Genomic DNA, 22,622 nt, shown 5'->3' with positions numbered 1-22,622 from the left:
GGATTTCCCAGAATTATCCTAGTAAATGTGTCTAAAAAACATCTGAATCCGTCCCAATGCAATCGCCTTATTTTTTTAAACTTTATTTTATTTATTTTTTTCTAGTCCTTCGCTATTGATATCCTCATCCACGAATCTTTCATCCTCGCTCAAATTAATGGGGGAATTGTTGTTTTCTCGGTCCGAATAGCTCTTGCTGCTGGAGGCCAAATTTCTTCTCCCTACAAACCCCCCCCCCCCCATTTACTTCTGGGGTCATGATTAATACAGACATTTTGTTAACGCTATATTATAAAAATATGACGCTATATTATAAAAATACAGACGTTTTGTCAACGCCATATTATAAAAAAAAATGAAAAAACTATTTACAAACACAAACTATGGGATGACGCAATTACTTCCAGGGTCAAGTTTCCTCTTATGTCATCACATAGCTTGTGTTTGTAAATTGTTTTTTACATTTTTTTATAATATAGCGTTAACAAAACGTCTGTATTTTTATAATATAGCGTTATATTTTTATAATATAGCGTTAACAAAATGTCCGTATTAATCATGACCCCGGAAGTAAATGGGGGGGGGGGTTTGTAGGGAGAAGAAATTTGGCGTGACAGAGCCCTCACACTTGTGATGTCATCGTCTGCGACTTCCGGTACAGGCAAGGCTTTTTTATCAGCACCAAAAGCTGCAAACTTTATCGTGGATGTTCTCTACTAAATCTTTTCAGCAAAAATATGGCAATATCGCGAAATGATCAAGTATGACACACATCTTTCATCCTCGCTCAAATTAATGGGGAAATTGTCGTTTTCTCGGTCCGAATAGCTGTTTTTGTTGGAGCCTCCCATTAAAAACAATGTGAGGACGTGAGGAGCCCTCACACTTGTGATGTCATCGTCTGCGACTTCCGGTACAGGCAAGGCTTTTTTATTAGCGACCAAAAGTTGCCAACTTTATCGTCGATGTTCTCTACTAAATCCTTTCAGCTAAAATATGGCAATATCTTTATAGTGGATGTTCTCTACTAAATCCTTTCAGCAAAAATATGGCGATATCGTGAAATGATGAAGTATGACACAAATCTTTCATCCTCCCTCAAATTAATGGGGAAATTGTCGTTTTCTCGGTCCGAATAGCTCTTGGTGCTGGAGGCTCCCATTAAAAACAATGTGAGGATGTGAGGAGCCCTCACACTTGTGATGTCATCGTCTGCTACTTCCGGTACAGGCAAGGCTTTTTTATTAGCGACCAAAAGTTGCCAACTTTATCGTGGATGTTCTCTACTAAATCCTTTCAGCTAAAATATGGCAATATCGCGAAATGATCAAGTATGACACAAATCTTTCATCTTCGCTCAAATTAATGGGGAAATTGTCGTTTTCTCGGTCCGAATAGCTCTTTTTGTTGGAGGCTCCCATTAAAAACAATGTGAGGACGTGAGGAGCCCTCACACTTGTGATGTCATCGTCTGCGACTTCCGGTACAGGCAAGGCTTTTTTATCAGCACCAAAAGCTGCAAACTTTATCGTGGATGTTCTCTACTAAATCCTTTCAGCTAAAATATGGCAAAATCGCGAAATGATCAAGTATGACACAAATCTTTCATCCTCGCTCAAATTAATGGGGAAATTGTCGTTTTCTCGGTCCGAATAGCTGTTTTTGTTGGAGGCTCCCATTAAAATCAATGTGAGGACGTGAGGAGCCCTCACACTTGTGATGTCATCGTCTGCGACTTCCGGTACAGGCAAGGCTTTTTTATTAGCAACCAAAAGTTGCGAACTTTATCGTCGATGTTCTCTACTAAATCCTTTCAGCAAAAATATGGCAATATCGCGAAATGATCAAGTATGACACAAATTTTTCATTCTCGCTCAAATTAATGGCGAAATTGTCGTTTTCTCGGTCCGAATAGCTCTTTTTGTTGGAGGCTCCCATTAAAAACAATGTGAGGACGTGAGGAGCCCTCACACTTGTGATGTCATCGTCTGCGACTTCCGGTACAGGCAAGGCTTTTTTATCAGCACCAAAAGTTGCGAACTTTATCGTGGATGTTCTCTACTAAATCCTTTCAGCAAAAATATGGCAAAATCGCGAAATGATCAAGTATGACACATAAATGGACCTGCTATCCCCGTTTAACTAAAGTAGGCCTTTAAATTTGTTAGCACTATTTAAAAAAAAAAAAACTTAAAAAATAAGTACAATCATTTTGTGAGGTTTGAAAGCATTTCCGGGAACCCCTAAAACTGGTTTTAAATGATTGATAGAAAACTCAATCTTGTTTAGGGCCACACAACGTTGGAAGATTCCTTATTTCGCACCAACAACCCAAACCAAGTCCCTTTTTGTGTGTGTGTAAACAAAATGTGACCTAACCTCAAACCGTAGCAAGTGCTGAGCGCCACCACTGAGTTCTCATATCCTTCCACTTTCCCATGATAGTAACAATGCACCTAGGGAGGAAACGAAAGTATTAACTCTTAATGACACGTTCAAGGAAGTGACACCTGTCAGTCCGAGCTCCTAAAATGGTCCCTCTTGCAAAACAATTAAACAGTAATGTCAACTTACGTGTTTACGACGTGTCGCTGCGTCAGCCGCGAACAAATCTGGACGTACAAAGCCTCTGGGGAGAAGAAAAGTGTCTTATAATAACAAAATTATCCGTGGCATTTTAAATGTAAGTCTTTTTCCTCACCTGTTCCTCTTTAGGTGAAGGATCTGAGGTGTGTTGTCTATTCGGAGCACATATGAAATGTCCTCGTCGTCATTGGCTATCTGAAAGCGTCCACAAAATGACATTAAAGGTTCATTTAAAAGGCTTTTAGTGACTTCCTGTCACTTACCTGTGCAGGAATGAGCTGGGGGCGCACAATGGAGTACTTGGAAATCCCATCAGTGATATCTGCAAGAAAGTATTTCACACAGGTAAGTCAATATTGGACCTACTTTAGTGTTCTTGTGCTAATGTTTTCTGTTGGGTTTTTAAAAGGAGTTGCCGCCCAAGCGGCCAACAATAAGCGACTCACCTGCGTTGTTTATTCCACGAGCGCAAAAGAGAAGTAAAACAGCGACGACGGCGTGTTCTCTGGCCATCATCTCGTAGATGGGATGAATTAAACCGAAGCCGAAGTCATTGGTCTCACTTTAATTCAACGAAGCGTCGAACTTCGGCTTCCTCCTGCTGGACAGGTGCGTCACGGTGGGCGTGGCCAGGGGCGTCTTCTATTGGAGGCGGCAAACAATTATTAAAGCTGTGAAAATGCCGTGTTTTAAATTTGGATTATTTATGAAACTTGTGTGAGCCTATGGCTTTATATTTTGTGACATATATATTTTTTGCATTCTTTTTTTTTAGTTACTTCATTGCGTTCACTGGCGCTGTTTTGTACTGTTTCTGTACTTGTTTTGATTATTATTATTTATTGATCGGATGGAAATGCTGCATATAATAAATACAGGTTTATAAAGTAAAAATAAAAATTATTAAAGTAAAATTCACCCTTTTATTATTGTGTTTACAGCGCTCTTAAACAATAACATGTTTTAAAAACGGGTTTGTGGCGAAAATCAACAATCAAACAACAACAAAACACGTTTTTCTTTTTAGAATGTTATAAATCCATTCTCAAATAAAATATAGGTTATTTTAATTACTCTGAATCGTATTGTTACCATCAAATACAGAATTAAAAAGGAAATCGACTTCGGTGTGGAGATGTCGCGATATTTTACGAGATCTGACGTCACTCAACCGGGTAGTCCAAGTCAGAAATTTAACAACACTTTGTTTATTATATATCCATCCATCCATCCATTTTCTACCGCTTATTCACTTTCGGGGTCGCGGGGGCTGCTGGTGCCTATCTCAGCTGCAATCGGGTGGAAGGCAGGGTACACCCTGGACAAGTCGCCACCTCATTGCAGGGCCAACACAGATAGACAGACAACATTATTTTTTTATATACTATTTTTGTTATTTTGAATTTACAACTCCCTGGTGCTGTTTTGTACTGTTTTTATTATGTTTTATAATGTTGTATATTGTTGTTTGACTTACTGTTTGTAATTGTTGAAATTTATAAATAAACCTTTAAAAAAAAAAAAGTTTAACAACACTTTGTTTATTATATATATATTTTTTTTATATTCTATTTTTGTTATTTTGAATTTACAACTCCCTGGCGCTGTTTTGTACTGTTTTTATTATGTTTTATAATGTTTTATATTGTTGTTTGACTTACTGTTTGTAATTTTTGAAATGTATAAATAAAGCTTTAAAAAAAGTTTAACAACACTTTGTTTATTATATATATATATTTTTTTTTTTATATTCTATTTTTGTTATTTTGAATTTACAACTCCCTGGTGCTGTTTTGTACTGTTTTTATTATGTTTTATAATGTTTTATATTGTTGTTTGACTTATTGTTTGTAATTTTTGAAATGTATAAATAAAGCTTTAAAAAAAAAAGTTTAACAACACTTTGTTTATTATATATATATATATATATAATTTTTTTTTATGTTTTATTTTTGTTATTTTGAATTTACAACTCCCTGGTGCTGTTTTGTACTGTTTTTATTATGTTTTATAATGTTTTATATTGTTGTTTGACTTACTGTTTGTAATTGTTGAAATTCATAAATAAACATTTAAAAAAAATAATTATTAAAGTAAAATTCACCCTTTTATTCTTGTATTTACAGCGGTTTTAAACGATAACATGTTAAAAAAAAAAAAGAAAGAAATATATTTTGGGGCGAGAATTAATTCATTCATTTTTTATTCATCTCCTTCATTGATGTGCATTTTTGATCGATACACAATCATACCTCAATTACCGTATTTCCTAATCAATTTAAAACCTCTTCTCACTCCTGCACTTACCAAAGGCATGCGATAAAAGTAAGCATGCACTAAATATTTTAAAACCTCTTCTCACTCCGGCACTTACCAAAGGCATGCAGTAAAAATTTGAGTGTGATGTAAGCTTGGACCTTAAATCCCACTGAATAGCTCTTAATCTTTTTCCCTGTATACAATTTCAAATCACCGGTATTGAAATCAGCCTCCTCCATTTTGAAAATGATGACAGGGGAAGTGTCACTCGTGACATCACGAGTTTGACCCGGCAGTAATTCAAGGCAGGTGCATACTATATGCCCTGCGGCAATTCAAGCAAATACGGTATACAATTTTAAATTCACACAACAATGCCCGAGAAGGAGCAAGATGAAGAAAAATCTTATAGTTTCCTGCCCCCTTTGACATAATACATAGTCTTACTTCATGAATATCATTTAAACCAACAAATACATCCAAATGTAATGAAACAATCAAAAAACACAAGAAAAAAACAAGTGCAAAACTTCATAAAGTATAAACCAAACAGAGAAAATAATAATAATAATAATAATAATATACACCTCACTTAATGATACAAAGCAAATACAAAACCAGACATAAAAAAATAAGTAAAATAATAAATAAAAAGCAAAATGTAAACACTTATGGCTGCCCATATGATCTTATTGTTATATCTTTATATAAGTTTTTCAATTGGAATATATTTTTACAGTCTTTTATCTCATTGTACAGAGAATTCCACACATTTACCCCCACTAGTGACGTACACATTTGTTTTAAAGTTGTCCTTGAATATTGCTGTTTGAAATGACCTTTTCTTCTATGCTCAGTATTCTCAGAAGTGATGATAAACATTTTTTGTAAATTTGCTGGTAATGTTTTACTTTTAGCCTTGAATATGACACACCATGTCTGTAGCTTTACTAGCTCCTGAAGTTTCAATAGACCAGAATTAATTCATAATATAAAGTAATCTACTTTATGAATAATTCTTATAGTGAGCCTATGGCTTTGCACTTTGTTATATATACATATATATTTTGCATTCTATTTTAGTTACTTTATTGAGTTTACAACCCCCTGGCGCTGTTTTATACTGTTCTTATTTGGATGATTATTATTTCTCAATTGTTTGTAAATAAAGGTTTATAAAATTCAAAAAAACAAACAAACAAACGATCCCAAAAATAAAGGTAAGAAATCTACTCCACCCGTAAATCCAAATCAGAAGTTTAACAACACAACAACCCCTGGGTGCGGTTTTGTACTGTTTTTTACTAGTTTTGGTTGATTGATTGATTGATTGAAACTTTTATTAGTAGATTGCGCACTTCAATCAATCAATCAATGTTTACTTATATAGCCCTAAATCACTAGTGTCTCAAAGGGCTGCACAAACCACTACCACATCCTCGGTAGGCCCACATAAGGGCAAGGAAAACTCACACCCAGTGGGACGTCGGTGACAATGATGACTATGAGAACCTTGGGGAGGAGGAAAGCAATGGATGTCGAGCGGGTCTAACATGATACTGTGAAAGTTCAATCCACAGTGGATCCAACACAGTCGCGAGAGTCCAGTCCAAAGCGGATCCAACACAGTCGCGAGAGTCCAGTCCAAAGCGGATCCAACACAGTCGCGAGAGTCCAGTCCAAAGCGGATCCAACACAGTCGCGAGAGTCCAGTCCAAAGCGGATCCAACACAGCAGCGAGAGTCCCGTTCACAGCGGAGCCAGCAGGAAACCATCCCAAGCGGAGGCGGACCAGCAGCGCAGAGATGTCCCCAGCCGATACACAGGCAAGTAGTACATGGCCACCGGATCGGACCGGGCCCCCTCCACAAGGGAGAGTGGGGCATAGGAGAAAAAGAAAAGAAACGGCAGACCAACTGGTCTAAAAAGGGAGTCTATGTAAAGGCTAGAGTATACAAATGAGTTTTAAGGTGAGACTTAAATGCTTCTACTGTGGTGGCATCTCGAACTTTCAGTTCAGTTCATATTTTGTACAATTGACCACTAAATGGTAAAACCCGAATAAGTTTTTCAACTTGTTTAAGTTCGGGGTACACGTTAATCAATTCATGATTTTGTACTTCATTTGATTATTATTTCTCAACTGTTTTGTAAATGTTGCAATTCATAAATAAAGGTTTATAAAATTCAAAGACAAAAAAACAACAAATATATATGTGTTAATTTCAACTTAAAACAAACAAACAAACAAAAAAACTCAACAATTATTAAAGCTAAATTCACCCTTTTATTATCGTGTTTACAGCGCTTTAAACATTGACATGTTGTTAAAAAAATCGTTTTTTTTTTTAATGTGAAGTCCAAGTCTAAATCAAAAGTTTAACAACACAACAACCCCCTTGTGCGGATTTGTACTGTTTTGTACTGTTTTTGTACTTCATTTGATTCTTCTTTCCCAACTGTTTTGTAAATGTTGCAATTCATAAATAAAGATTTATAAAATGGAATAAAAAATAAAAATGTATATATATATATATATATATATACATTTTTATTTTATATATATATATATATATATATATATATATATATATATGCTATTTTCAACTTAAAAAAAACAAACAAACAAAAAAAAAATCAACAATTATTAAAGCTAAATTCACCCTTTTATTATTGTGTTTACAGCGCTTTTAAACATTGACATGTTGTAAAAAATCTTTTTTTTTTCAGTGAGAAGTCCAAGTCTAAATCAGAAGTTTAACAACACAACAACCCCCTTGTGCGGATTTGTACTGTTTTGTACTGTTTTTGTACTTCATTTGATTAATATTTCTCAACTGTTTTGTAAATGTTGCAATTTATAAATAAACATTTATAAAATTCTAAATATATGTAAGTTGATTTCAACTTAAAAAACAAGCAAACAAACAAAAAAACAACGATTAATAAAGTTAATTCCACCCTTTTATTATCGTGTTTACAGCGCTCTTGAACAATAACATGTTTTAAAAAACGGTTTTGTAGGGAGAGTAAACAATTAAACAACAACAAAAACACTTGTTTTCTGTTTGGGATATTACTGTTGTAATTTCAACTCCATAATTAATTAAAATATACGTTATTTTAATTATTTTGAATAGTATTGTTACCATAAAATACAGAAGTAAGAAATAAATATATCGGTGTGGAGATGTGCCCTGTGATGAGGTGGCGACTTGTCCAGGGTGTACACTGCCTTCCGCCCGAAACGCTGCTGAGATAGGCTCCGCGACCCCGAAAGGGACAAGCGGTAGGAAATGGATGGATGGATGGGTGTGGCGATGTCGCAACATTTTACGAGATCTGGAAGTCCAAGTCAGAAGTTTAACAACACAACAATTATTAAAGTAAATTTCCCCCTTTTATTATTGTGTTTACAGCGCTCTTAAAAAAATAACATGTTTGAAAAAAATATATATATATATTATTTTTTTGGCGAGAATCAACAATAAAACTACAACAAAAACACTTGTTTTCTGTTTGGGATATTACTGTTGTAATTTCAAATCCATCATTAATTAAAATATACGTTATTTTAATTATTTAAAAATCGGATTGTTACCATAAAACAGTGGTTCTCAACCGTTTTTCAGTGATGTACCCCCTGTGAACATTTTATTAATTCAAGTACCCCCTAATCAGAGCAAAGCATTTTCGGTTGAAAAAAGAGATAAAGAAGTAAAATACAGCACTATGTCATCAGTTTCTGATTTATTAAATTGTATAGCAGTGCGAAATATTGCTCATTCGTAGTGGTATTTCTTGAACTATTTGGAAAAAAGATATAAGAATAACTAAAAACTTGTTGGAAAATAAACAAGTGATTCAATTATAGAAAAAGATTTCTACACATAGAAGTAATCATCAACTTAAAGTGCCCTCTTTGGGGATTGTAATAGAGATCCATCTGGATTCATCAACTTCATTCTAAACATTTCTTCACAAAAAAAGACATCTTTAACGTCAATATTTGACATGGATGCTTTTAAAAAAGGCTTTAAAAAAAAATAAAAAAATAAAAAAAAGCCTTTTTATAGACATACATGTTGGTTCTAGCCATTGGGCTGTTTCTAGTTTAATATTTTATTTATTTTTTATCTTTTTATTATTATTATTAAAGATTTTTACACTGTGGCACTTTGAGGTTGTTTGCTCAATGTAAAGTGCTTTTTTACAAATAAAATCTATTATTATTATTATTATTATATTCATGGAACATGTCCACAAAAAAAAAATCTAGCTGTCAACACTGAATTGTTGCATTTCTTGTCACAGTTTATGAACTTACATTCATATTTTGTTGAAGTATTATTCAATAAATATATTTATAAAGGATTTTTGAATTGTTGCCATTTTTAGAATATTTTTAAAAAATCTCACGTACCCCCTGGCATACCTTCAAGTACCCCCAGGGGTACGCGTACCCCCCATTTGAGAACCACTGCCATAAAATACCGATATTAAGTAAGAAATCTACTTCGGTGCGGAGATGTCGCGACATCTTACGAGACCTGACGTGACGTCACTCCACCCCGGAAGTCCAAGTCAGAAGTTTATCAACACAACACAAGTGCTCGCGTTCTAGTCAGCAATTCTGCTCCCAACTGACATTTGTGCTTTTACCAGAAAACTATCTGCATTTGGCCAAGTTTTTTTTTTCCAATTTAATCGTAATGGTATTACAAAACACGGTTTTGGCTGTGCCAGCGTGTTTAAAGCTCGCTGCGATGCAACGTTTCTTGCTAGCTTAGCTAGCGGATTCTTCACGTTAGCGCGGACGCAATTCTAATTAAAGTAGCAAATTCCGAACACTATCTTACAATATTAGGCAATAGTTTTGCATATACAATACAATTAAATTTCCTGGTAGCTCAGCGACTCTGCCGGCGACCTCCAACCAAGCAGGAATCTGTTTCAAGTTTCCAAGTAAGTACAAATACTTTGCATCATTTGTGTTATGTCTCTTTTTCACTGTTTTGTTTTGTTTACTAAGTGCACTGACTCACTTTCAACCTCCAATAAAGAGCCCGGATAGTAGGGGTGGAACTGTACACAAAAATTTCGTACCTCGGTTTAGAGGTCACGGTTCGGTTCATTTTCGGTACAGTAATCAATCAATCAATCAATGTTTATTTATATAGCCCTAAATCACAAATGTCTCAAAGAACTGTACAACCCATTACGACTACGACATCCTCGGAAGAACCCACAAAAGGGCAAGGAAAACTCACACCCAGTGGGCAGGGAGAATTCACATCCAGTGGGACGCCAGTGACAATGCTGACTATGAGAAACCTTGGAGAGGACCTCAGATGTGGGCAACCCCCCCCTCTAGGGGACCGAAAGCAATGGATGTCGAGCGAGTCTAACATGATACTGTGAAAGTTCAATCCATAGTGGATCCAACACAGCCGCGAGAGTTCAGTTCAAGAGGATCCAAGACAGCAGCGAGAGTCCCGTCCACAGGAAACCATCTCAAGCGGAGGCGGATCAGCAGCGTAGAGATGTCCCCAACCGATACAGGCGAGCGGTCCATCCTGGGTCTCGACTCTGGACAGCCAGTACTTCATCCATGGTCATCGGACCGGACCCCCTCCACAGGGGAGGGGGGGGGGGGGGCATAGGAGAAAGAAAAGAAGCGGCAGATCAACTGGTCTAAAAAGGAGGTCTATTTAAAGGCTAGAGTATACAGATGAGTTTTAAGGTGAGACTTAAATGCTTCTACTGAGGTAGCATCTCGAACTGTTACCGGGAGGGCATTCCAGAGTACTGGAGCCCGAACGGAAAACGCTCTATAGCCCGCAGACTTTTTTTGGGCTCTAGGAATCACTAATAAGCCGGAGTCTTTTGAACGCAGATTTCTTGCCGGGACAAATGGTACAATACAATCGGCAAAATTGGCCCTCGTGTGTGAATTTTTTCTGTCTATCTGTGTTGGCCCTCCGATGAGGTGGCGACCTGTCCAGGGTGTACACCCGCCTACTGTTCGAATTCAGCTGAGATAGGCTCCAGCTACCCCTGCGACCCTGAAAGGGACAAGTGGTAGAAAATGGATAGATAGATGGATGGATGGATAGGTTGATTGGGAACACTAAATCGGCCCCTAGTGTGTGTAAATAAGTGTGAATGTTGTCTGTCTATCTGTGTTGGCCCCTGGGATGAGGTGGCGACTTGTCCAGGATGTACCCCCGCCCGGCTGGAGCTGAGATAGGCTCCAGCGACCCCAAAACGGACAAGGATCCATCCATTTTCTACCGCTTATTCCCTTTTGGTTGCGGGGGGCGCTGGCACCTATCTCAGCTACAATCGGGCGGAAGGCGGGGTACACCCTGGACAAGTCGTCACCTCATCGCAGGGCCAACACAGATAGACAGACAACATTCACACACAAGGGCCAATTTAGTGTTGCCAATCAACCTATCCCCAGGTGCATGTCTTTGGAGGTGCGAGGAAGCCGGAGTACCCGGAGGGAACCCACGCATTCACGGGGAGAACATGCAAACTCCACACAGAAAGATCCCGAGCCTGGATTTGAACCCAGGACTGCAGGACCTTCGTATTGTGAGGCAGACGCACTAACCCCTCTGCCACCGTGAAGCCGCAATGGATGTCGAGCGGGTCTAACATGATACTGTGAAAGTTCAATCCATAGTGGCTCCAACACAGCCGCGAGAGTTCAGTTCAAAGCGGAGCCAAGACAGCAGCGAGAGTCCCGTCCACAGGAAACCATCGCAAGCGGAGGCGGATCAGCAGCGTAGAGATGTCCCCAACCGATACACAGGCGAGCGGTCCATCCTGGGTCTCGACTCTGGACAGCCAGTACTTCATCCATGGTCATCGGACCGGACCCCCTCCACAAGGGAGGGGGGGACATAGGAGAAAAAAGAAAAGAAGCGGCAGATCAACTGGTCTAAAAAGGAGGTCTATTTAAAGGCTAGAGTATACAGATGAGTTTTAAGGTAAGACTTAAATGCTTCTACAGTAAGAAATCAACAAAATATAAATTTTTTGGTTATTTATTTACCAAATTTGTAAACAATGGCTTTATCCTTTTAACATTGGGAACACTATAATAATTCTGCCCACGGTAATCCACATTAAACTGCCTCAAGTTGTTGCTTTGATTAAATGAAATGAAAAAAACTTTCTTCTACATATAAAAAGTGCAACTCATCATGCTTAATTTATTACAGCATTTGAGAACCCTGTAGTTGACTTTTATTATATAAATGTTGTATTTTTTATCAACATGTGATAGGGACCCTGCTATTCAAAACTAGGCTGCTACATTACTAATGATTCATGTAACTATAGCTGACAAAATAGTACAATTGCAATAGGAGAGACTGCCCCTAAAACACGCACACGCACGCACTCACACACACACGCTCACACACACACACACGCTCACACACGCACGCACACACACACAGACTCACACACACACACGCGCACACACACACAGCAAAATGAGCTAATGTTACGCTAAAAGCTAATTAGCCCTCACCTCAAGCCTATACTGTGAGCTAGCTGAGATGCAGTTTAAGTGTCTAGAAGGTCAACGGGCTCATAGTGATGTTAGTAATAGTTATGACTGAGAAGTGTGTAGTCTATTTTGGGTATAGTCCGCTCCTCCACTGCTAAACGAATATCTCTGCTCGACGCTAAAGCATTGACTACATCGCCCTGAAGTCTGAATACGCACTGCTGATTGGCTGTTACATCGCTCTGAGTATGCACTGCTGATTGGCTATGTATGTAACCAATCAGATGGTAGGGTGGGCGGGACAATGCTTGCTGCTGAGACAGAGCCACAGAGGCAGAAAGCAGAGCAGCTTATGAAGACTTGTCCCAGAAGAGTTAGTGCTGCAAGGGTTTGTGCGTATTTGTTCTGTTGTGTCTATGTTGTGTTACGGTGCGGATGTTCTCTCGAAATGTGTTTGTCATTCTTGTTTGGTGTGGGTTCACAGTGCGGCGCATATTTTTAACAGTGTTAAATTGTTTATACCGCCACCCTCAGTCTGACCTGTATGGCTGTTGAGCAAGTATGCGCGGCATTCACTTAAGTGTGTGTATAAATCGCATATATTATATGACTTGTCCGGCACGCTGTTTGTATCGAGGAAAAGCGGATGTGACAACATATTGTAGACAACGCTAAAGGCAGTGCCTTTTAGGCATGCCCCCAATATTGTTGTCCCGGTGGAAATCTGGAGAAATTCGGGAGAATGTTTGGAAAATCAGGAGTGTTGGCAAGTATGAGTATTAGCGGCGAATGCAGTGTTACAGCGGCTCTGCCACTGTATAGTACCGGCGGGCCAGCTCTAATGTTAATTTGATATTGCCTCAAGGGCCAAATGAAATTGTACGGTGGGCCAGAGTTTGACACCCATGGTTTAGTGCGTCTGCCTCACAATACGAAGGTCCTGAGTACCGTATTTTTCAGACTATAAGTCGCAGTTTTTTTCATAGTTTGGCCAGGGATGCGACTTATACTCAGGAGCGACTTATGTGTGAAATTATTAACACATTACCGTAAAATATCAAACAATATTATTTATCTCATTCACGTAAGAGACTAGACGTATAAGATTTCATGGGATTTAGCGATAAGGAGTGACAGATTGTTTGGTAAACATATAGCATGTTCTATATGTTATAGTTATTTGAATGACTCTCACCATAATATGTTACGTTAACATACCAGGCACCTTCTCAGTTGGTTATTTATGCGTCATATAACGTACACTTATTCAGCCTGTTGTTCACAATTCTTTATTTATTTTAAATTGCCTTTCAAATGTCTATTCATTGGTGTTGGGTTTTATCAAATAAATTTCCCCCAAAAATGTGACTTATACTCCAGTACGACTTATGTATGTTTTTTTCCTTCTTTATTATGCATTTTCTGCAGGTGCGACTTATACCCCGGAGCGACTTATACTCCGAAAATTACGGCAGTCAGGGTTCTATCCCGGGCTCGGGATCTTTCTGTGTGGAGTTTGCATGTCCTCCCTGTGAATGCGTGGGTTCCCTCCGGGTACTCAGGCTTCCTCCCATTGCCAAAGACATTTGCGGTAGTATTTTTATTTATTTATTCATTTATTTCAGGCAATGACATGAAAAAAAGTCTAAGGTAGATAACACGTAGTAATAGAGCGGGGCGACATTGGCTTTTATTAATATCGCGATCTTTTTATACCATACTGCGATATACGATATATATTACGATATTTTTCCTTGGCCTTGAATGAACACTTGATGCATATAATCACAGCAGTATGATGATTCTATGTGTCTACATTCAAACATTCTTCTTCATACTGCATTAATATATGCTGTTTTTAAACTTTCATGCAGAGAAGGAAATCACAACTAAGTCAATTGACCAAAACTGTATTTGATAAATACTCTTCATTCTCTCACGGGTGACTTTTTAAATTAAATAACAAATTAGTAGTGTTGCTACCCTTTGCATATTGCTGTTGTCTGCTGAATATTTTGCCATTTGAAGCCAAACCACCGCCAGATGATGTCACGCCAAATTTCTTCCCCCCTACAAAAACCTTCCCCCCAGAAGAAATTTGGCGTGACAGCCGCTCTAATGCCTGAAGGACCCCAATGACAATACCAAGTTGTATGACTCTGAAGGGTTACAGCTGCAAAATTAGCAAAGGAAAAATAGCTTGAAAGGTTAGCATGCTGGAATGCTAATATTTTTTTCCTCACCGTTATTTTTCACCAATGACAATCAGCCAATTATAATGCTTTTAAAACAGGCAGCTGTGTGGGCTGCTTTAAGGTCTTTCCACCCTCATTGGGGTCCTTCAGGCATTAGAGGGGCTGTCACGCCAAATTTCTTCAGGGGGGAAGGTTTTTGTAGGGGCGAAGAAATTTGGCGTGACAGCTCCCCTGCTCTTTATTTTGAATATTTATTGTTCTCCCTACATTTGTGATCAATTTCCCACCTTCTCTCTCTTGTATTGTCACAAGCTCCGCTCCGCTCTGCTTGTACGACCTCTCAGCTAACGTTAGTCACGCTGCTACCTCTCTGCTCTGCGAGAACGTACGACGCGCGAGAGTATGTGACGTATGTAAGGAGGCGGGCTTGTTTTCCGAGAAGGAGACACGAGAAGGAGTGAGAAACGCCTGTTGTGTAAAGCCCGCAGCTAAAAACAACTGCGTGAAAACAAATAATCGAATATTACGATATAGTCATTTTCTATATCGCGCAGAAACAAACCTGCGATATATCGTTTGTATCGATATATTGCCCAGCCCTAGGTAGTAATATAAATTAATATAATGCAAAAGGTAATGTAGAGTATGTAAGCATGATGGTCCAATTTTGCCATCCATCCATCTTCTTCCGCTTATCCGAGGCCGGGTCGCGGGGGCAGCAGCTTAAGCAGGGAAGCCCATACTTCCCTCTCCCCAGCCACTTCGTCCAGCTCTTGCCAGGGGATCCCAAGGCGTTCCCAGGCTAGCCGGGACACATAGTCTTCCCAACGTGTCCTGGGTCTTCCCCGTGGCCTCCTACCGGTCGGACGTGCCCTAAACCCCTATCTAGGGAGGTGTTCGGGTGGCGTTCTGACCAGATGCCCAAACCACCTCATCTGGCTCCTCTCAATGTGGAGGAGATAATTTATTTAATCCCACCACCACTTCTCAATTCAGTGATTAATACATGGAGATGTTACTTTGTTTAAAGGCCTACTGAAATGAGATTTTCTTATTTAACCGGGGATACAAGGTCCATTCTATGTGTCATACTTGATCATTTCGCGATATTGCCATATTTTTGCTGAAAGGATTTAGTAGAGAACATCGACGATAAAATTCGCAACTTTTGGTCGCTAATAAAAAAGCCTTGCCTTTACCGGAAGTAGCAGACGATGTGCGCATGACGTCACGGGTTGTAGAGCTCCTCACATCCTCACATTGTTTATAATGTGAGCCTCCAGCAGCAAGAGCTATTCGTACCGAGAAAACGACAATTTCCCCATTAATTTGAGCGAGGATGAAAGATTCTTGGGGAGGGGTCTCCATATACAGCAGCTGCACTAGGTCAAAAGCGGTTCAAAGAAAAAGGCGCTTGGAGCGGTGTCAGGTTTGCCCCCTCTCTGTTTGTAGATTTCGGGTCCTGATAAGGTCCTTCCAGTGGCTGTCCAAGATCTTAGAAACTGACACCTCGACGGCGCATTCATTCGCACACAGTGGAGGTTTACAAGCTGTCCGCCTTTTGCTTGATAAGATCATACACAGCTTTGTCTTCACGCAGGGCAACCTGAACTCATAGCAAACAAGTTGTGTGATAACTTATATACATTTATTCTGACATTTTCCCTGGGTCCTTGTTAGTGTGTGCTGATTTTAGAAATAATGTACACATTACTGCACATGTAATATATCAAAATATTGCTAATTAAACATGTTAAAAGTCCATGACTGTTGGGTTACAGCAGCACTTTAGACACTTTAAAAAAATATTCATATGTTCCCAGGGCTCTGTGTAAGTGCAGGCGGGTTTTAAAGATAATTTACATGTCCTTGTGTACGTGTAGTAAATCAAAATAAACATTATAATAGCTGGTGTAATGCAACCAAGTCAGCTTTTGCTGTTTTCCGGGCTTCCGATTGGACCAAATGTGCATGGCAGCAGGTGTATGTGTTTGTTTGTAGACAGAGACAGTTTTGAAACCACACTTTTTGATTGATTGATTGATACTTTTATTAGTAGATTGCACAGTACAGTACATATTCCGTACAATTGACCACTAAATGGTAACACCCCAATAAGTTTTTCAACTTGTTTAAGCCGGGGTCCACGTTAATCAATTCCATCCACTTGTGTGGATGGAGATGGTTTTAACCCCGGATATGTGTTTTTGAAACTCTCCGTGTTCATTTGGACATGGCCTGAGCAGCATGGCTTGACAGATGAGCAGAAAACAGGGGAAAATAATGTCTCACGTCAATATTCGCCCACACACTCTGTGGAGCAAATATCGTAGCAAATTTCCCACAAACTACAAAAGGCCAGAATTGACTGACAGCCATGTTTACTTCCGTAAACACTGAATCACGTTTAACATATGATGAGTCACAATTGGCTATTGTTTTGCCCTTACAATTAGCCAATCGTGACTCATCATATGTACAGTTGTGATCAAAATTATTCAACCCCCACATCATTTTGGTGTTTTAGCAAGTTGGACATTTATTCCGTATTTTGTTTATAGTCATATCAAATAAAGATGTGTCAAATAGACAAATACAACTTAAATTGTAACACTGTATTTTACAAAATACCAAAAAAGGACATTTTTCTTAATATCTCATTGACAAAATTATTAAACCCCCTAGTTACATGCATCTTTAGTACTTAGTAGAACACCCTTTGGCAGTAATGACATCCTTCAAAGGTGATTCATAACCGGACACAAGCTTCTTGCAAGCATCTACAGGTATTTTAGCCCATTCCTCTTGGGCAAAGGCCTCCAGTTCATTCATATTCTTGGGCTTGTGTGCTGCAACTGCCTTCTTCAAGTCCCACCACAGGTTTTCTATAGGATTTAGGTCTGGCGACTGTGAAGGCCACTCCAGAGTCTTCCAGCCCTTCTTCTGCAACCACTCTGATGTTGATTTGGAGGTATGCTTGGGATCCTTGTCCTGTTGGAAGGTCCATCGTCTCCCAAGCCTCAGCTTCGTCACTGACTTCATGACATTTGCAGCTAATATATCCTGCTAGGAAATAGAATTCATAATGCCTTGAACACGCTGGAGATTCCCGGGACCTGAGGCAGAGAAACAGCCCCAGAGCATGATTGACCCCCCACCAAGCTTAACAGTAGGCAAGGTGTTCTTCTCTTTGTAAGCTTCATTTTTTCTCCTCCAGACATAACGTTGATTCATAGGCCCAAAGAGTTCCAGTTTTGTCTCATCACTCCATAGAACAGTTTCCCAAAACTTTTGGGGTTTGTCCAGATGATTTTTGGCAGACTGGAGTCCATTTTCTTGTGCCTGGTAGTCAGAAGTGGGGTGCGCCTGGGAGTTCTGGCATGGAGGCCTTCATCTCGTAGTGTGCGCCTTATTGTCTGGGACGAAACCTGTGTTCCCCCCTCTGCAATGTCCTGTTGTAGTTCCTCAGCTGTTACCCGGGGGTTTTTCACCACTGTACGCACACAGCATCCTCTTTCTACCACACCCAGGCAGTGTTTCCTCTGTGCCTTTAGCTTTAAACTTGCGAATTATGCTCCCAACTGTGTCTCTTGGAATGTGTAATGTCTTTGCTATTTTCTTATATCCATATCCTTTCTTATGAAGAGAAATGACCTCCTCTCTTGACTTCTTTGACAACTCCCTGGACTTCACCATGTTGCAAATACACCATTGACCATCTACAAGAAGCTGAGCATTACAGTCTTTTTCAATCAGTTTAATTGTTGCTCGTTATGGTTGTAATCACATCTACAGATGTTTTCAACACCTGATTGAAAAGACCTTATTCAAATTCTGTTCTTAAGAGTTATGATCTTCAAGGGGTTGAATCATTTTGTCAATGAGATATTAAGAAAAATGTCCTCTTTTGGTATTTTGTAAAATACAGTGTTACAATTTAAGTTGCATTCGTCTATTTGACACATCTTTATTTGATAATATAAACAAAATACAGAATAAATGTCCAACTTGCTAAAACACCAAAATTGTGTGGGAGTTGAATCATTTTGATCACAACTGTAAACCAGCCAATCATTATGAATTGTCTCCGTATCTATAGATGTTTTTTTTCATCCAGGTCATTGTGTTTTTTAAGTATTTTTTGTTTGTTTTTCCCCCGTATTTGCAGTCCTTTTGCTCTGTTTGTAGCGTGTAGCGTTTAAAGGACGCTACCTTGGTAAATGGGACTAAAAAATAGGTATGCTACAGGAATCGCTACTAGTTCAAAAAGAAGCGACACTACGTCACAGTGGCGCTGATTGTAGCAAGCTACTGCCCAACATTGGTCATCTGCTTATTTTTTGTTTATTTGTTACTCCTTCTTTTAAAACAAACATGCATTTTGTGCTACAGGATCAACATCATGCGTCCCAGAACAATCGTAATGGGACGTTAGAGCGAGAAAAGGGCAGCACGAAGATGGACACCGAGCCAAAGTCTGTCACTGATGGTTTGCGGGGCGTCAGGCGCAGAATTGGCCCCAGGCAGCAACCCAAGTCCAAAAACACCCTCGAAAGGTGGCTGCTGAAGCCCACCCCAAATACAAGCACTTCTGATTTGTGCCAGACTGAAAAGAATGCAGAAATGATGGATGAAGATGGCTCTCCTGGCTGTCATGGTGTTCGGAATGCTACATTACATGTTGTCTCAGACTCGGATGAAGACACGCAACCTTTAACGCCACAAGACCTGAACTGCGATGACCTCGTCCCTATAGTGTTAACGGATTCGGATGGGGAATGCATGCTCCAAGATTCGGGAACGCAAGAAGCGGGCGCCACAAGCCCAGGAGGCTTTGTCAAAACCTTTCCTAAAATCACAGACTTCTTCTCGGAGGCCCTGTCTGCGGGCTCCACTTTCAGGCGAGGCAAAGCGCAGCCGCGTCGGGAAAAACGGGATGCTGATGAAGGAAACGCATCGGGCAACGACGCCACCTGGCTGGGGACGCCGGCGGGCGAGTTGAGGAGGATGCCCGACTGCGGCAGGCCGCTTCCTCCGCTGAAGAATGCCGGTGGCGTGCACACTGTGATGATCCGGGTCAGAGATGCTTCTTCATGACATCACAGGCACACACATTTTATATTTGGTTTTATTTCATGTGCTTGCTTTGTTTTTACTGTTACTGACAGACAGACATCTTTGGTCAAGCAACTGTTCCGTTTCCTGCCACATTTGACGATACCTGGGATGATGTCCATGTCAAAATGCCCTGTTCTTGCAGGAATCTATTTCCTGTTCAAGATGAGGTATTTACAACACTTAGTAAAGAAAATGGATGGATGGATGGAATATACACTTATAAATTATTTATTTTGCTTACATTTTAACTGATTGTAAATAAATTTATAGAAATGGTGCTATATAAATAACAATACTATCTTTGAAAACATGTTATTATTCTAATAATTAAAAGTTTGTCTTTCCACAGGAAACAAGACAACTTCAGAATAAAAGTCGGTGGGATCTGATAAAGCAAACTTTAACCAAAAGAATATCCAACATTTCTGAGTTAAAGGTAAGTTTTATTTCATTTTATTTTAAATATACCGAAAATATTATTTGATTAGGGGCAGCACGGTGGAAGAGGGGTTAGTGCATCTGGCTCACAATACGAAGGTCCTGAGTAGTCTTTAGTTCAATCCCGGGCTCGGGATCTTTCTTTGTGGAGTTTACATGTTCTCCCTGTGACTGTGTGGGTTCCCTCCGGGTAATCCGGCTTCCTCCCACTCCCAAAGACATGCACCTTGGGATAAGTTGATTAGTAACACTAAATTGGCCCTAGTGTGTGAATGTTGTCTATCTTTGTTGGCCCTGTGATGAGAAGGGGAATTGTCCAGGGTGTACACTGCTTTCCGCCCGATTGTAGCTGAGATAGGGTACAGCGACCCCGAATGGAATAAGCATTTGAAAATGGATGGATGGATGGATTGTCGGATTACAAGACATTTTGAAAAAGTATATAAATAAGAAGACATAATGAACATTTTTTAGCAGGTAAGTTGTTGTTGTTACCAGAAGACACTGCTAGATGGCGCCCTTATTCTAGAAATTGCCAGGCACACTGCAGCCACGCTAAATTGTTGTTTCAAACACATTCATCTTATTTGGTTTTGACTTTATTAGAATAATTATATATGTGTTTTTGTTTTGGTCTTTTAAAGAGTGCAGTGTTGAAATACTGTTCTTCTATTGCCAAAAAGTGGGACTTCACTGCGTTGCATTTGTACTGTATTTGTTTTTTACTTTATTGGACTAATAATACATGTATTTTTGTTTTGGTCTTTTGCAGAGTGCAATATTGAAATACTGTTCTTCTACTGCCAAAAAGTGGGACTTCACTGCGTTGCATTTGTACTGCACTAAGGTAAGAAATTGCTTTCGATTAGTTGCTTTTATAAAATGGTATGGTATATTTTATAGTCCAGTATAGTTTTTGAACATCCTTAGCAAAGTTACATTGGAGAATATAACATCATATTTTAATTGTCTGAAAATGAGTAGAAAGAAACAAAGCTTAAACTTAAGCTTAATCTTCCCCTTCTCCATATCTTAGCATTTATCAATATTCTGCTCACATCCAATGTGTTTCAAAATGAATGTGTAAAATACATGGATAGCCTTTTTTGATCATGTAAATAGGGACAAACCTTGTGTAATAAACACAATATATAATTATTAATGACAAGTTAACAGTAAATGAAGAAATTTAAGGTAAAATATATCATAAACTGGGTATCATAAAACTGTATTAAATAAGCAAATTTGGGATCAGTTCTAAACTAGTTGTCATTAAACGAATGACTTCAGGATGAATTGTATCAGCCACCGTTGTCATTTAATGATAGCAAACAAATAAATTCATAATTAATTGTCAAACATTAGTTCTTATTTAATGCTAATTAATTAATGATTTCAGGATAAACGATATCAGACACTGATTTTCCTTCAATTACAATACATGAATGAATTTAGCATACATAATATTACACATTGGTTCTCAATAAATTATCTACATAAATGACTTCAGGATAAGTGAAATCAGAAACTAGTTTTCAATAAATTTTAAATAATTAATTCAGGGTGAATAGTATCAGACACTGGTTGTTATTGACTAAAAAAACAAATTACTTCAGGATAAATTATATCATTAAATTGTCTTAATGGATGACTTCGGAACGAATTATATCAGAAACTAGTTTTCAATGAATTACAATACATTAATTAATTCAGAATAAATACTGACAGTCATGGGGTGTTATTGATTAAATAAATGAATGACTTCAGGTTAAATGATATCAAAAACTAGTTATAATTAAGTTATAAAAAATACATTATTTCGGGATAAATAGTATCAGACACTGGTTATCACTTAACTAACAAACAAATGACTTCAGGATAAATGATATTAAAAAAGAGTTCTAATTAAAATATAATACATTAATTCAGGATAAATAGTTTTAGACAATGGTTTTCTCTGAATCAATAAAGAAATGACTTCAGGATCAATTATATCAGAAACTAAGTCTCATTAAATGATTATTATTGAATGGATTCAGGATAAATTATATCAGAAGTTAGTTTTCATAAATGATCATTTATAAATAAATCAGTTCAGGATACTTTATATCAAAACCTAGTTGTCATTGAGTGATTATAAATGAGTAAATTCAGGATAAATGATATCAGACGCTGGTTGTCATAAATGACAATCAATGAATGAATTCAGGATAAGTGATATTAGACTAGTATTCATCATATTACAATGAATATATTATTTCAGAATACCATATTTCCTTGAATTGCCGCCGAGGCGCTAATTGATTCAAAACCTCTTCTCACTCCTGCGCTTACCAAAGGCATGCGGTAAAAGTAAGCATGCGCTAATTATTTTAAAACCTCTTCTCACTCCGGCACTTACCAAAGGCATGCAGTAAAAATTTGAGTGTGATGTAAGCTTGGACCTTAAATCTTACTGAATAGCTCTTAATCTTCTTCCCTTTATGCGATTTCAAATTACC

The 22,622-nt window shown here is 38.5% G+C and overlaps 1 protein-coding gene and 1 pseudogene across 2 annotated transcripts in view; one reads left to right on the top strand and one right to left on the bottom strand.

The window, feature by feature from the left end:
• LOC133558301 (disintegrin and metalloproteinase domain-containing protein 9-like) overlaps positions 1–3,217 on the bottom strand; it is a 53,058-nt pseudogene extending 49,841 nt beyond the window's left edge.
• A 6,164-nt stretch (positions 3,218–9,381) lies between these two features.
• Positions 9,382–22,622, top strand: part of LOC133558300 (poly(ADP-ribose) glycohydrolase-like) — a 66,176-nt gene continuing 52,935 nt past the window's right edge. The window contains exons 1-6 of one of the 2 annotated variants that reach the window (XM_061909564.1): positions 9,382–9,810; positions 13,799–13,961; positions 18,958–19,641; positions 19,734–19,850; positions 20,033–20,119; positions 20,894–20,968. In XM_061909564.1, coding sequence (XP_061765548.1) covers positions 19,024–19,641; positions 19,734–19,850; positions 20,033–20,119; positions 20,894–20,968 — 897 coding nt within the window. In that variant the 5' untranslated portion in view covers positions 9,382–9,810; positions 13,799–13,961; positions 18,958–19,023. The remainder of the gene's footprint in view (positions 9,811–13,798; positions 13,962–18,957; positions 19,642–19,733; positions 19,851–20,032; positions 20,120–20,893; positions 20,969–22,622) is intronic. The other variant, XM_061909563.1, reaches the window with a different exon arrangement.

Source organism: Nerophis ophidion, linkage group LG08 (genome assembly GCF_033978795.1).
Source record: "Nerophis ophidion isolate RoL-2023_Sa linkage group LG08, RoL_Noph_v1.0, whole genome shotgun sequence".
NCBI lineage: Eukaryota > Metazoa > Chordata > Actinopteri > Syngnathiformes > Syngnathidae > Nerophis > Nerophis ophidion.
This window is presented reverse-complemented; position numbering and strand designations above follow the sequence as displayed.